Source organism: Paroedura picta, chromosome 8 (assembly GCF_049243985.1).
Source record: "Paroedura picta isolate Pp20150507F chromosome 8, Ppicta_v3.0, whole genome shotgun sequence".
NCBI classification, from domain to species: Eukaryota; Metazoa; Chordata; class Lepidosauria; order Squamata; family Gekkonidae; genus Paroedura; species Paroedura picta.
Window position 1 is genome coordinate 57,725,486 of NC_135376.1, and position 14,329 is coordinate 57,739,814.

The 14,329-nt window shown below is 43.7% G+C and overlaps 1 protein-coding gene across 1 annotated transcript in view; it reads left to right on the forward strand.

Moving 5' to 3' along the window:
* The window catches only part of WDR11 (WD repeat domain 11), a 61,121-nt gene that overhangs the window by 10,192 nt on the left and 36,600 nt on the right, over positions 1-14,329 (forward strand). The window contains exons 4-9 of the mRNA XM_077349944.1: positions 1,453-1,626; positions 2,860-3,046; positions 6,057-6,222; positions 8,410-8,524; positions 10,312-10,507; positions 12,672-12,775. Of these exons, the coding sequence (XP_077206059.1) occupies positions 1,453-1,626; positions 2,860-3,046; positions 6,057-6,222; positions 8,410-8,524; positions 10,312-10,507; positions 12,672-12,775 (942 nt within the window). The remainder of the gene's footprint in view (positions 1-1,452; positions 1,627-2,859; positions 3,047-6,056; positions 6,223-8,409; positions 8,525-10,311; positions 10,508-12,671; positions 12,776-14,329) is intronic.

Consider the following 14,329-nt stretch of genomic DNA (forward strand, 5'->3'; position numbering starts at 1 on the left):
TTAAAAAGGATGTTTATCTAGTACATCTTATTCATCCCTCCCTAAAGGAGCTCAGGGTGGTGTACATCAGTGGTCCCCAACCTGCGGGCTGCGGCCCGCTGCCGGGCCGCGAAGTCCATGGCGCCGGGCCGCGGCTCCCTCTCCCCGCCCCCCCCCGCAGTAAAAAACTTCCCAGGCCGCAAGCTTGCGGCCCAGGAAGCTTCTTACTGCGGGAGGGCGGGAAGAGGGAATCGGGGACGGGCCGCGCCCGTGCGGGCGCGGCCCGATGTGCGGGCGCGGCCCGATGTGCGGGCGCGGCCCGATGTGCGGGCGCGGCCCGATGTGCGGGCGCGGCTCGCGGGGCACGGCCCGTTGCCGGGGCGCGGTTCGCGGGGCACGGCCCGTTGCCGGGGCGCGGCTCGCGGGCGCGGCCCGATGCGGGGGCGTGGCCTGCGGGCCGCGGCCCAATGCCCTGCCGGTCCCCAACCTCAGAAAGGTTGGGGACCACTGGTGTACATAGCTTTTCTCTCCTTTTCTTATCCTTATAACTCCTGTGAGAGCTGGAGATAGTGACTAACTCAAGGCAATCAGGACTGTTGTGGTAGTGTAGGGATATGAACCTGTGCCTTCCAGATCCTAGCTGAACATGTGAAATATTTTACTACAGTGATCTACTCAGAACCTCCCTGTAATTTTCAACTTTAATTGATTATGTACTCATAAACTTGTTAGATGTATCTATAAATTTCTCTATAATAGAATTGAAGGGCATTACTTTTCTTGAACTGCTGTCTTACTTTTTGAGGAAGTTTGCCAAGGTTAGTTAAGCAAATTCAGATTAGATCTAAAGGGCAATGTGGAAGAGCTTCAAGGGCATAGTGAGGGTTCCGAATCCTTCTATTTTAACCGCAGCTTCCTTTGTTAATGTGCTTCTAAAACCTGGTATTTGGAATAGCACAAAGAGCTGCACTGGAAACAATATTTGCATTCGTGCCAAGCATCTGGATTATTCTTTTAACACAGTAATCCCTTTACTTGGGCAGTGTTTGACCATTCAGTTGACAATATTTTGTGACCAGTCAAAAGTGAGTCCTTCAAGCCTTGTCCAATTAGCAAGAACGACAGTGAACTCCTCAGGCCAAATATTTTGAGGAGGATGAAAATGGTACCTATGAGTTGTTCAGACAGTTTTTTTCCCCAAGAGCAGGGACAATTGTGTCTCTGTAGAGGAAATAGTAATAAAAAATATCGGTGATTTTTTTCATATCCTGCTAACCTATGATAAAGAATATATCTTCAGTCTCTCCCCCTCCCCAATTCTTTAAGTTTCCCCCCCCCCCTCTTGTAAATCATGAAATATTTAGCTTGGTGGTTCCAATATATCACTTACCCTGATTTGTCTTAAAAATGCAGCAGATGAAAGAGGCAGTTGTTTCTATTAGCTTCAAATATGGCTCCTTTTTTCTTTGACAGACATGCAGTGGCTGTGGAGCCAGGATGCCTCTCGAGATCTGCTACTTGCAGTTCACCCTCCAAATTACATTGTGTTGTGGAATGCAGATACAGGCACCAAACTTTGGAAAAAAAGCTATGCAGAAAACATCCTTTCTTTTTCATTTGATCCCTTTGATCCATCCAATTTAACATGTAAGTATTATCTAGAAAAATAGTCATCACACTTCTGTCCCACAGGAGTGCATGCTATAGTTATACAAAAGGTCAGTGTGGAATTTTAACAACTGACAGAGGCAGAGAATGCAGTGAGAAAAATGAGAGCAAGAATAACCTAGGACAGTCATTCATTAACTTGGCTAATGTGTGAAATTTCAGAAAAAGCTCAGAAAAGAATGAAATATGACTTGACGAAATGAGATTTGTGACCCACATAGTGTGCCTTAAGTGAAGTCCAGTGTTTGAGAGGGCCCATTTGCAGTGCAAACTGCATTAATATCTGCAGTTACAGCTTTATTAAGGTTTAGCAGTCCATGAGCCATACACCTATCGACATTTAGGTCTTCATCCCATTTATAAAGGTAAAGAAGCTTGGAGTGACTGAGAGGAATTACCTTTTCCTTGCCCTAGCGCTGCCTTTGCCTGCATTCTATTTAAAAGGAGTCATGGCTCGTTGAAACTCAGTGTGATGTCAACGTGAAAAGATACACTTCTATACCTTGCAGTATATTTAGAACTAGATACAGCAGAAAAGATGGGGAACTGGGCAGTGAGCACTAAGATAACAAGACCAGAATTTGCTCAGGATCCCTGGCCTGAAAGAGATAAAACTGGCCATGGCCACTCATAAAATACTGATCCACCTGATGTAAGTTAATCACCCTCTGTAAGGTTTTAAAGAAATATCTTTGAAATAATTTATTTAAATGCATATATACTGTTTGTTAACTATGTAAATATTTTGTATATTTTATTTTGTTTAATATTTTTATAATGTTCTCTTAGCTTCCATGGGCTGCTTGCTCTGGTAGAGGAGGACACAATCTCATCAGATTCTCCCATTTAACTTCTTGTATTATGCTCCAGTTTGTTCATAAAGGCTCTAGGACCATCAGAGAAGAAATGAGGGCAAAAAAATCGGGCTGCTGGGTTAAGGGAACAGAGGAAAAGACCCATTCCAAATTCTGAATCCAACCCTTAGTTCTATTATTTTTTAAATTATAGAATTAATTTTCAGAACCTACTTTAGTGACTTCCACTGAATTACAATTAGCCATCAGGTCTTTTACCTGAATAATACTTTCACAAGTGTGCTGAAATCCATTCAACTGTTGTCAGTTTTACCTCCAAAGTTACATTAAAAGGAAACACTGTGATCTGCTTGTTCCTCTGGTTTTGCTATAACAACTTTTCTCCTTCTTGTTACAGTGCTTACAAGTGAGGGAATAGTTTTTATATCAGACTTCTCTCCTTCAAAGGCCCCTGCCAGTTCAGGGAAAAAAGTTTACATTTCCAGCCCTCGTTCTAGTCCTGTTCATAACAAGCTGGTGTCTGCCACAGGGGCTAAGAAAGCCTTGGACAAAGTGAAAATTCTCATCACAAATGAAAAGCCAAGGTAACTGTCAAGAGCATGTTTTCTATATATGTTAAATGAACATATGGTAATGACTGGGGAAGGCACTGGCAAACCACCCCGTATTGAGTCTGCCATGAAAACGCTAGAGGGTGTCACCCCAAGGGTCAGACATGACTCTGTGCTTGCACAGGGGATACCTTTATCTTTTTAATACCCATACATATGGCAAGCACACAGAGACAATTTGCTGATCAAAATTACTGCTGACATCTTGTTGTTATTAATTACTAAGGGCAGACTTTCCTGGGACCCTCTCTTGTGCAAAGTCTTTTGCCTTTCTTTTCCACCCTGAAGCATTTTTTTCAGTTTGCCGATGATTCTGTGAACAGACTCATCAGGCTGTATTGTGAATCAGCACTTAATACCAGATATTGATGCCTAAGCAAAACTGTTATATTTTAATAAGAACTTTACATTTCAAACAAAATCTTGATGACATTTCAGGTCGGAATCCTGTGCAAAAATGTGATCTTTTCAACTTAATTTAAATGGTTTGAAAATCCCATTTATTTCTGTTTATATTGTAAACCCTGAGATTTGTCTGAAATGTGACTGGCTATGATACCAGTATATAAGCTTACAGTTTTGGTGCCATCTTGAACATATGCTTGTGTACTTACTAAAATATTTCTACCCCATTTTTTTTGTTGTCAAAAGAGACTTGTGGCAATGATTTACATTAATGGCCTAAAAATTGCAGACAGGCGTACATGTGATTAACTTTGTCGGAATTAGGGCATTTGCATACAAGTACAAAAATGTTGATGCCTAACATTTTTGCTTAGGCACCAAGAAGAGCCTCTTGTGGCGCAGAGTGGTAAGGCAGCTGTCTGAAAGCTTTGCCCATGAGGCTGGGAGTTTAATCCCAGCAGCCGGCTCAAGGTTGACTCAGCCTTCCATCCTTCCGAGGTCGGTAAAATGAGTACCCAGCTTGCTGGGGGGTAAACGGTAATGACTGGGGAAGGCACTGGCAAACCACCCCGGATTGAGTCTGCCATGAAAACGCTGGAGGGCGTCACCCCAAGGGTCAGACATGACTCCGTGCTTGCACAGGGGATACCTTTACCTTAGAAAAATGTTTGGTTGTTATGTCACTTTTTTCTTTCCACCTTCACTGAATTTCAGTAATTAATAATCATCCTTACCCACCATCTAGTCCAGAGGAAAAGGATTTGCACACAAGTGTATCTTGGGATGTTTTACACCTTAAACAATGGCAAGCCGCAGAGTGGAAATTTGGCACATTTAAAGTCAGTGCTGTATTTTTGATAAGGGTTAACTGTATTATACAAATAATAGAAATTAAGTCCGCTGTATAAAAAATACAGCAGGTGCTAGCGGGCAGTGGGGGGGGGTGCGGGAGGTCCCCCTCCGGGCCCCTCTCTCCGCTGGGAGGGAGGGAAGAAGGGAAGGCAGGCAGGCTGGCTGGCATACAGAAAGGGAGAAAGAGAGGGAGAGAGAGTGAAAGTGAGTGAGAGAGAAGGGGAGAAAGGAGAGTAAGCCATGGGAGAAAGAAAGGCAGAAGAGAAATGGATGGATGGATGGGAGCGAGAAAGGAGATTAAGGAGTGGGTGGATGGATGGATAGAAGGAAGGAAGGAAGAAAGAAAGAAAGAAAGACAGAAAGAGCAAGCGAGAGGTGGAGAAGGAGGCAGAGACAGAGAGGCAGAAAGGAAAGAGAGAAATGGAGGGAGGGAGGAAGGAAGGAAGGAAGGAAAGCAGGCAGGCAGGCAGGCAGGCAAGGTAGGTGCAATGAAGGTAGGCAGAGGGGGAAGGAGAGGGGAAGGGTCCGCTGGGCGTGTCTGTGTGGGGAGCGAGAGAAGGGTGGGTGGCTGGGTGTTTGGGGGCGGGAAAGCGGCGGTGGAGCGCAGAGGCAAAGCAGCAGTGGCAGAGCGCAGGGTTGAGTAGCGAGGGGGGCGGCAGGGAAAGAGTTTGCAGGAGAGAAGGTTGGGTGGTTGGGTGTTTGGGGGTGGGAAAGCGGCAGCAGAGCATAGGGGCGAAGCGGTGGAGCGCGGGGTTGAGTTGTGGGGCAGGGGAGGAAGGAGGGTAGGGGGGAGGTGAAGGGTCTGCTGGGTGCCCTGAGCCCTCCCCCCCCAGGGCCGGATGGCAGGTTAGGGCAGGCCTACCTGCCTTGGTGGCTTTCAGCCGAAGGAGTTACACGATTCTCCTATCCCCATTTTACAACTCCACAATTGTGTGAGGTATATTAGACTGCAGACTAGTGTCCAAGGTCTCTCAAGGAGCTTCATGGCTTGGTGGGGATTTGAACAGAACTCCAAAATCCTAGATTAACACAGAAATACTCCACTGCCTCTAAAACAGTGGTCCCCAACCCCCAGTTTGGGGACCGGGACCGGTCCGTGAATCAGTCGGTACCGGGCCACGGCTCTTCCTCGTCCTCCTCCCCGGCTGCTGCTTCGGGGGCTGCCCTGCCACTCTGCTGCCAGCTCACCTTTGGTGCTCTCCAGCGGCTGCCATGGCTGGGACTCCCCCTCAGCATGGCACTGCGCAGCTGCTGCTGGCAGCGCCTCCCAGTGGGTGGCGAGAAATCAGGGGTGCTGACAGGAAAGCAAGTAGAGCAGGGGCTCAGGCAGCAGCGGCATCATCCCTCAGCAAAAGACTACCCCCCCACGGGTTGTCAAGCATTGACCTGTCCCCAGTGATAAAAAGGTTGGGGACCACTGCTCTAAAACACATAAGTATACATGTTGTGTCATAAATGTCTCACAAGGATTTCAATATCCAATTGCTATTTAAATTAATTAACATTGGCCTGGGCAAAATATGTTTCCTACTCCCATGGAGACTAAAAAGGCTCTTCTTACAAATATGCCACAGTTCTGTAGCTGCCTTGCAAACTGTGCAAAAGTGAAGGCTATGTAATTGCTTTTATTGTCAGAACACTGAATGCTTTGATGCAAGCAGGAAATGTCTTTATCTTTGCATTTTTGAAAATGTGCTTAAAAGAGGATGTTTGTGGTAAATTCCAGTGCTGAATCCGTAACTTTGAATGACTGCCTTCAGCTGTCCTACCTACCTTCCAAGAGAAACTACATGTTGTTACTCTACCCAAGAGAAATATTGATTCTTGACCTGGAAGTAAACCAGACAGTGGGTGTGATAGCAATTGAAAGAACAGGTGTGCCTTTTCTGCAGGTAAGAAATCCATCTTGCAAATAGGTAGCTTTCCCCCTCAATTTGTCTTTTAACATTTGATCTATATATTTCCCCAGTCCCCAGAGGTGTTTACAGTTTAAATAACAACAGTATGCATTAATCTGGCAAAATTATTGGTCGGCTTTCATAACTTGGCACCCTGGCCCTTTTGCTCAGCTTCCTTATGAAATTTGGATGTTCCTGTTACTAGACAATGCATACAGCATTTCTTTTTTAGCAGGAAAGGAGTGCATCAGAGTTTTTAGGGCAAAAGCTGTGCTCACAAAGAACCGGACCTCAAAGGAGCATCACAACTAATAGCTGTAATCCTGAACTTAGTTGTTTCTTGTTAGCATTTTGTCAAAATAATTTTTGACAATCTGATGTATGCAACTTGCTTAGGGATTGCGGGTTCAAAAATGGGAAATTGTACTTAATTCAACAAAGGTACATAGTGAAAACACAGACAGTGAAGACTTACCAATTTTTTTTTTACTGTTTTGGGGGATGGTTATATCTTTGTGGTTAAGTTGAAGTGCATAGCGATAAAGAAGGCGGAGGAAATTAGACCCTGACATGTCAAACACTATTTAATTCAGCTCTCTAAAGCCTATTGCACATTCTACCTTATTTTGTGGCATTATAAAAATTACCAGAGTGGAAACAATCCTGTGGTGAAAGGAACTTTGATTTTATGGTTGTTTAGACTTTTCCTGCAACAGTGACGTGATTTTCTGAGTATCTGCCTCTGCTTGGTTAGGCAGTTAAGTCAAGCCTGAAGGCTTATCTGAGCTTATTTGATCTTATGGAATCATTAATTTATGTGGGCTTGAAAAATATAAAGCTGAACATCACAGCTATTGTCAATGTGTGAAAAGATGTGTGCTCATGCATGTGGATGGATAAACGCTAGAGCAAATTTACAACAGCAAAAATTGTGGCATTTTAAAAGCATTATTCACAAACCTTTTCTACCCCTCATCAGCAAAATATCCTTCATATGACTTACCTCAGTAGCTTAAAGCAAAGTATTATTCTGCAAATTTCTTGCTACTCTTGAAACAACAAGTTAAAATAGAATCCTAAATAATCCCTATGAGGACAGAAATTATATTCATATTTTAAGGGGAGGGTTTCATCTTCAATTGAATTTAGTGTAAAGTGATTCCCGGTAGATCTCCATACAGAGCTGCACCATGGTGACCAGAGCAATTTCAGCATTTTAAATCCCAGCCTTTTTTTTTCTTGTGCCATGAATTGTATCCCAGCCAGCAGAAGAGCAGTTAAAGCTATCCTGGTGAGAAAACAAATTCAGAAGAAGATGCTATATCAGAAAGCAGGCTTGATGTTCTGCAATGATTATTGACATGCAGTTTTCTTAAGCAGAATTCTCATGGCGCAGATGTGCCCAAAGTGGTTACGTTTCACCAACCTGAAACTGATTAATCACGTAATACTGTTGCGAATCAGGCTTGGTGCTTTTATTGGGGCTTAAAATCTTTCACAGGAGAATAGTATAAATTATTCATCATTTTACAGTTGGCTATGTATACAAAAGACGTTGGCCTTTCAAGACATAATGTGCATTGAACATCGATGAATGTAGAGGGGGAGAGTGCTCGTTGCCTTCCTTTATGTGCAGTCACCAACTTGTGGGTATGAAGGCTCTAGCCCTATGTCCACGATGGCATCCTGACAAACTCTTGTTGATGCCTGTAGCAGACTCATACATAACTGGAAAAGCAAGATAGCAGCTTTGTTCTCTGAAATGCTAATTTGTATCTGCATTCACCTCTTTTGCTTTAATATGAACCTTTTCATATTCTATACTAAGGCCTGGAACCATCGCATTCAGAGCCACTGAGAGATCATTGTAACATGCTTCTGTGACAGCTTTGATAATAACTTTATCTGGTAGAGCCAGATAGCTGAGGCTGTTGTTGATTTTTCCAAGCAAATGGTCCAGATTTGGTCATATAATTGCAGTTCACCTTGTACATATTTAAACAGGCAAATTGATTTAAACCAGAATACTATCATAGTAGCACCAGCTTTATAAAAGTTCAGACATTCTAATGTGCTTATTGATAACAATGGTATCTATGTTGGATTTATTATCCCCCCCCCCCCCCGCACTTTTGGAACCTTGGATAACTGTTGACTGAGATTACTTGTTTTAATGTTTAGGTAATCCCATGTTTTCAGCGTGATGGATTGTTCTGCCTACATGAAAATGGTTGTATAACCTTGAGAGTTCGCAGATCAGCCAGTAATATAAGCAGCACACCAAATGAAGATCCAGGTTAGGAGTTCTAGTATCTAGAAAAACTAAACTTCAATTCTTTTTTCAACATGGTTGTCACAATTTGCATTTATAGTTGTTGAAATCTGACTTGTCATTTTGCCACATTGTTTGTGTTAAAGATTTATACTCTGCCTTTTGACCAATTGATTTCCAAAGTGGCTTTCAGTATATTAAAACAACAGAAGAAAGATGACTTCTGAAGGAATGCGTCTCCTGTCTCCGCTCTGAGCAGCTCTTGCTGCTCTCCTTAACAGGGGCTGCTGTTAAAGTCAGTATTATAGCTTCATTATATATTTTAGAACCTCAATAGCTTGAGGTTATTTGACTGTAGTAAAGATAATCTCTTAAAAATAAAATGTCTTCAAAGTCATTAGGCTGCATACTGTTAATCTGAACTTCTAGCAGAGAAGCTTTCCTGTGGCACAAAAAGCTTTCTGCTTGCAGAACAAGGAGATCAGAACTTCCACTGGTTCAGGTCTCCTTGCACCAAAGGAATAGTTTGCCACTAGCGTAATATGGTCACAGGATGTGGTCCCTTGTCAAAGAGATTAGCAAAAATTGTTTACAGAAGTATTGAAAAAGATTTGATGGACATAGGCTACATTTATACCAATAAAGGTTTTCTAAATCTGGACATAGGATACAAATGTAATTCATTGTTTATCTTTAACCGTTCCTGCGGAGCGGATAAAATAAAACAGTAAGGGCCCCGAGGGCGGGCCCTGTCTGGGATGAGGAAGGGTGCCCATTGGCCCCTTCCCCCGGACTGACAATTGGAGGGCCCAATTGGCAGGCGCTTTGCGCCTGCCAATTGGGCCCTCCGATTCTCAGTCCAGCGCGCGCGGTGAGTGATTGGTCCCTTGGCGCCGGACTGATAAATCGCCTCACCCCCCCAACTTTGGCCGAGCACCACCACTTACAGCCTCGCCGCTGACACGATAGGTAGGCGGCGGGGGTGTGTGTGAGGGAGGCGGGGGAGGGGTAAGCGCCCGACCCGACTCTGTCCTGGCCCCAAAGCTGCCTCTGCGGGTGGGGGAGGCCGCCAAAGACACTTTGGGGCCGGGACAGAGCCTTTGGGGCCGGGAAAAACACGCCGGCCCTGCCTCTTTCCCGGCCCTGAAGCCGGGAGGGCCACCGTGAGCGGCCCGGGGGAAGCCTTCAAGGCCGGGAGACAGCCGGCCTTGGGTGCGGGAGGGGGGAAGGGGCGAGATGTGCCCCGGCCCTGATAGGAGGGTGGCTAACACCCGCTGTACAGCGGGCTTAATTTCTAGTTTATTATATCCTAGCATTGTCTGGCAACCAGGCAAGGGATGTTTGGAGGTGGTTTGACATTGCCTCTACATCATGCCCCTAGTGTTTCTTGGAGATCTCCCATCCAAATATTAGTTAGGGTCAACCCTGTTTAGTTTCTGAAATATGAGATTGGACTTGCCTGATTCATTGGTAAATGTATGTATACATGTTTCTCTTGAGTGTGCTTAGTTGCCAGTAGGGTTGCCAGCTCTGGGTTGTGAAATACCTGGTGACTTTTGGGTGTGGAGCTGGGAGTGAGTGGGATTTGGGGCTGGTCAGTGAAGTATAATGCTATAGAGTCTACCCTCCAAAGCAGCCATTTTGTCATTTTGTTTTAAAATGTTGTATTTTATGTGGGTTTTAACTTGTACTCCGCCATGAGCTGGCTGGGTCTGGGAGTGGCAGTTAACAAATTTAAATGTAAATAAAAATATATAAAAATAAACCTGGATGTTGTTGCTATTTGGCATTAAATATTTTGATATTCACAGACCCTGATCCAATTCAGGAACTCATCTATGACTTACGAAGTCAGTGTGATGCCATCAGGGTTACCAAGACTGTTCGTCCATTCAGCATGGTGTGTTGTCCAATTAATGAAAATTCTGCAGCTCTTGTAGTCAGTGATGGCAGAGTAATGATATGGGAGTTGAAGTCCACCATTTCAAGCCGAAGTCTACGCACTAGGTAACCTTGCTAAGTTTTCAGTTTTTATTGTCTTAACTGTAAAAAGGTAACGGTATCCCCTGTGCAAGCACCGGGTCATGTCTGACCCTTGAGGTGACGCCCTCTAGCGTTTTCTTGGCAGACTCAATACGGGGTGGTTTGCCAGTGCCCAACTGTACACACCATGAATTGATCTATTTAGAATGTATATGAAAGTATACTGTTGTACCAGTTAAAATTGATAGCCAGAATCATCATGAATGATGATACAGCTATGGCGGCTGATCCTTTTTTTATATATTAATGTGAGTATGTCTGTATATGTATGTATGTATTTAAAAAGTGCAACGTTTTAAAACGTTAAAAAGTGCAATTTTTAAAAAGTGCTACGTGCCCGTTGAATGCAGCCCAATATATATTGGGCTGCATTTAGCAGGCACGTAGCACTTTAAAAAAAAATTGCTACACTCGTCAGAATTCTCTATATATATCCCATTTTTTAGACATGGTGATGTGTGTTGATGAGTCCTTTTTATCATCTTCATACAAGACTCTCTTAACCTACAAACATCTTTGTAATTGTATTTGGGGTATAATTCTGAAAAGCCAAATTCTGGCCCAAAGCCAAATTCTGAAGTAGAAAAAGTGCCACAAAGCTGTTTTTGTTTGTGAGTCCATAAATTGTTCTGCTTCATAGAACTTGAAAACACACTTTGACATGAAGCAGAATGTTTCTTTTGGGTTGATTCACCTTTCTCCTTTTGCATAAGGAATAACTCACATCAATATGGTTCCTTTTAAAATATATTTTAATGTATTTTTATTTATGGTTTGAATCTAAGATTAGACAGCTAGCAAACTTCCATGAATTTTAGAGGACAACACTGAAAATCATCTAAAATTCCTTTGATAACTTGTGTTTTTCCTGCGTGACAAATATATATATATCCTTGGTTGCCAGAAAAGACTTCATCTCTCTAGAGCAGTTAAAATAGTTTCTTGTATCAGAATGTTCCCAATGAATTCCTGAGATGTTTTTCTGTCCCCTATATATTCCATTAATTGGCATGAAAAAATAGTATTAATAGATTTCTGGACTTGTATCCCAGCCCTATGGGAGGTTTTGTTGTTGTTTACAGAAAGCAAACTATGGTCTATGGCTATGTTTTGCCATTGTATACAATGATACAGTGATAATGCCCTGAAAGGAAACATTCTAGACCACTTTTCCCTACATTCTGCCAAAAAAGGACAACAAATAACCCACAGCCGTTGATTGAGAGTTGTATGTAATCCCCTGTGTTTAAGACACAGACTTAAAACAGTAGGCCAGTGGTCCCCAACCTTTTTATCACTGGGGACCGGTCAACACTTGACAATTTTACTGAGGCCCGGGGGGGGGGTACTCTTTTGGGACGTCACCGCCACCGCCTGAGCCCCTGTTCCACTTGCTTTCCTGCGGGCGACCCTGCCAGCAGCAGCTGCGCAGTGCCACGCCGAGGGGGAGCCCCAGCCATGGTGGCCGCTGGAGAGCACCAAAGGTGAGCAGAGTGGCAGGGCAGCCGCCGAGGCAGCAGCTGGAGAGGAGGACAAGGAGGAGCTGCGGCCCGGTATCAACTGATCCACGGACTGGCACTGGTCCCCGGACCGGAGGTTGGGGACCACTGCAGTAGGCTACAGCAATACTGAACTGAGCTGAGAATGCAGAAAAGAACTGATCCACCTTACCTAGTTATTAAACAATCAATATGAGAAAAATAAGGAGGCTACATCTCATTTTACCTGTTCAAGTATAACTTTGTCAACTGAAATAATATTTTAACACCAAATTAGCTACTCATGTGCTGTGATTTGCACACATGGAAAGAAGTCTTATGCATTAGTGCTTCTTTATGTACTAAAAGCAGAATACAGTGAGCCCCCAAGAAATTTCTGACAGTAACAAGCCATCCATTCAGTGTTAGAAGCTGATAGGCATTTACCTTCTCTGCAATAATCACCTCTAGTACAGTATTTTGGCAGTATTTTCATGTCCAGCAGAAAAAAAAATACTTATAAACCTGCCTTCCTATTTCAGTTGACATCAAGGCCTCTACCTGCACAGCCTATTTTGTGTTCTGTTTCTTGGTCAGACTAGAGGGCGACAGAATGTCATATGCTCAGCTCCTATGGTTTTCTTTTTCAGCAATTCAAGTGCATCACCTTTGTATTCACCTGTCTCATTCTGTGGAATTCCTGTAGGACCATCACAGAACAAACTTCCAGATTTGTCACTAGATAATATGATAGGTAAGTCTGAGGGCAGGTATTTACTAGCCATTGAATTTTTCAAAATCTCATGGCAGAAGCATGAATGAACAGCTGATAGATTATTAGTATAAAACTGAGTGTTGGTTTTTAAAATTGAGGGGCTTTCCGCACTGGGATCTTTGTAGCAAATTGGTTGCTGAATGAAAAATCGCCATTTAAAATAGTGGAATTCGTCTTTATGCATACCTGCCTTTGTAGTGGAATCCAGTTGCGTTTTGTAGCGTTTCCCACAGGCTTCCGGTCTCGGCAAAAATCGCTAGAAAGGAAGCGCTCTTGCCAAGCTCGTCCCGCCCCTGGCCATCAAGCAGCCAATGGGCAGCCGTTAGCATGCTCCCAAACAGCCCCTTTCCCTTTAAGAAAGTTTTTTTTTTTTTTTTTAAACACACCCATTGCAATGAATCTGTGTTGATTCGTTGCAACGGAGAGACCCATCCAGCTGCCCGGTGTGTTTGAGCTGTCGTTTGATCGTTGCCACGCTCCCTCCGAGTGAAAAAAAAAATCCCCCCCCCCTCTCACGGGCCCGATTTTCGTGTAAAAAATAAAGGGAAAATACATCAGCAAACGGGCTTCTCTGTTGTTTGTGTCCAAAGTGTTGTTTGTGCTTAGTGACTCTGGGGAGGGACTGAAGCCGGGGAAGCTTCTAAACAGAAAGAGGCTCGCTGGTGCGTTTATCCCCGCTCGCTCGGAGAAAAAAAAATGGCGATCGCTTTGCCGGAAGATCAGAGGAGAGAGCCAGGGGGAGGGACTTTGTAGAAACCGCAACAATTAACGCACAGGTCTTTTTCGCTAGTGTTGCAGATTGGTTGCAGGAGTGTATCGCTTTCCGGAGGGTGAATCCACTTTTGGGGATTTCCCTGAAAGCGCAACAAGGAAGCGCTTTTTGCGGATCGGTTTCAGGTGTGTGGCAGATTGTCAATGACGTTGTGCATAACGGCAAATCAATAGCGTTTTCAATTGGCAACCATTGTGCGATTTTGAAGGCGTGCGAAAAGCCCCTTAATGTTGAAAAAATTTCCTGTCTATATTTAATCTTGTATTTTCTACTGGATGTAGGGATCTTGAAGGGTATGTGTGTAAATTCTACTGTCTCATTGCAATGGAAAGACCATTTCTTGGTATGATTTGAAATCAGGATTTCTCGTCTCTGCAGAATTGAAACAACTGTTTAGATTGATCTGCCATTGGCAAAAGACACTTTTATGTCTCAGATGCCACTTGAACATCCAAAAATGAAGCTGAGTCTAAAAGCATTATTAACATATGAACCAGTTCCTTATATACTATCCAGAATGGCAGTGCACCACAACCGTATTCTGCACCCCAACCACAGTCTCTCTTGCATTCCGCTTCAGTTTATTCAGTCTCATCAACCCCATTGCCAGCTTCAGGCATCAGGTCAACATTTCCACCACTGTGCTGGACTCACTAAAAATGGCAAATATAATTGGGTGTCACTTACTGTGGTGCAGCTTTCAAGGATTAGAAGCCATTTTGATGCATGAAGTGTTAAGCTCAGGAAACGTTTAAAAGTTT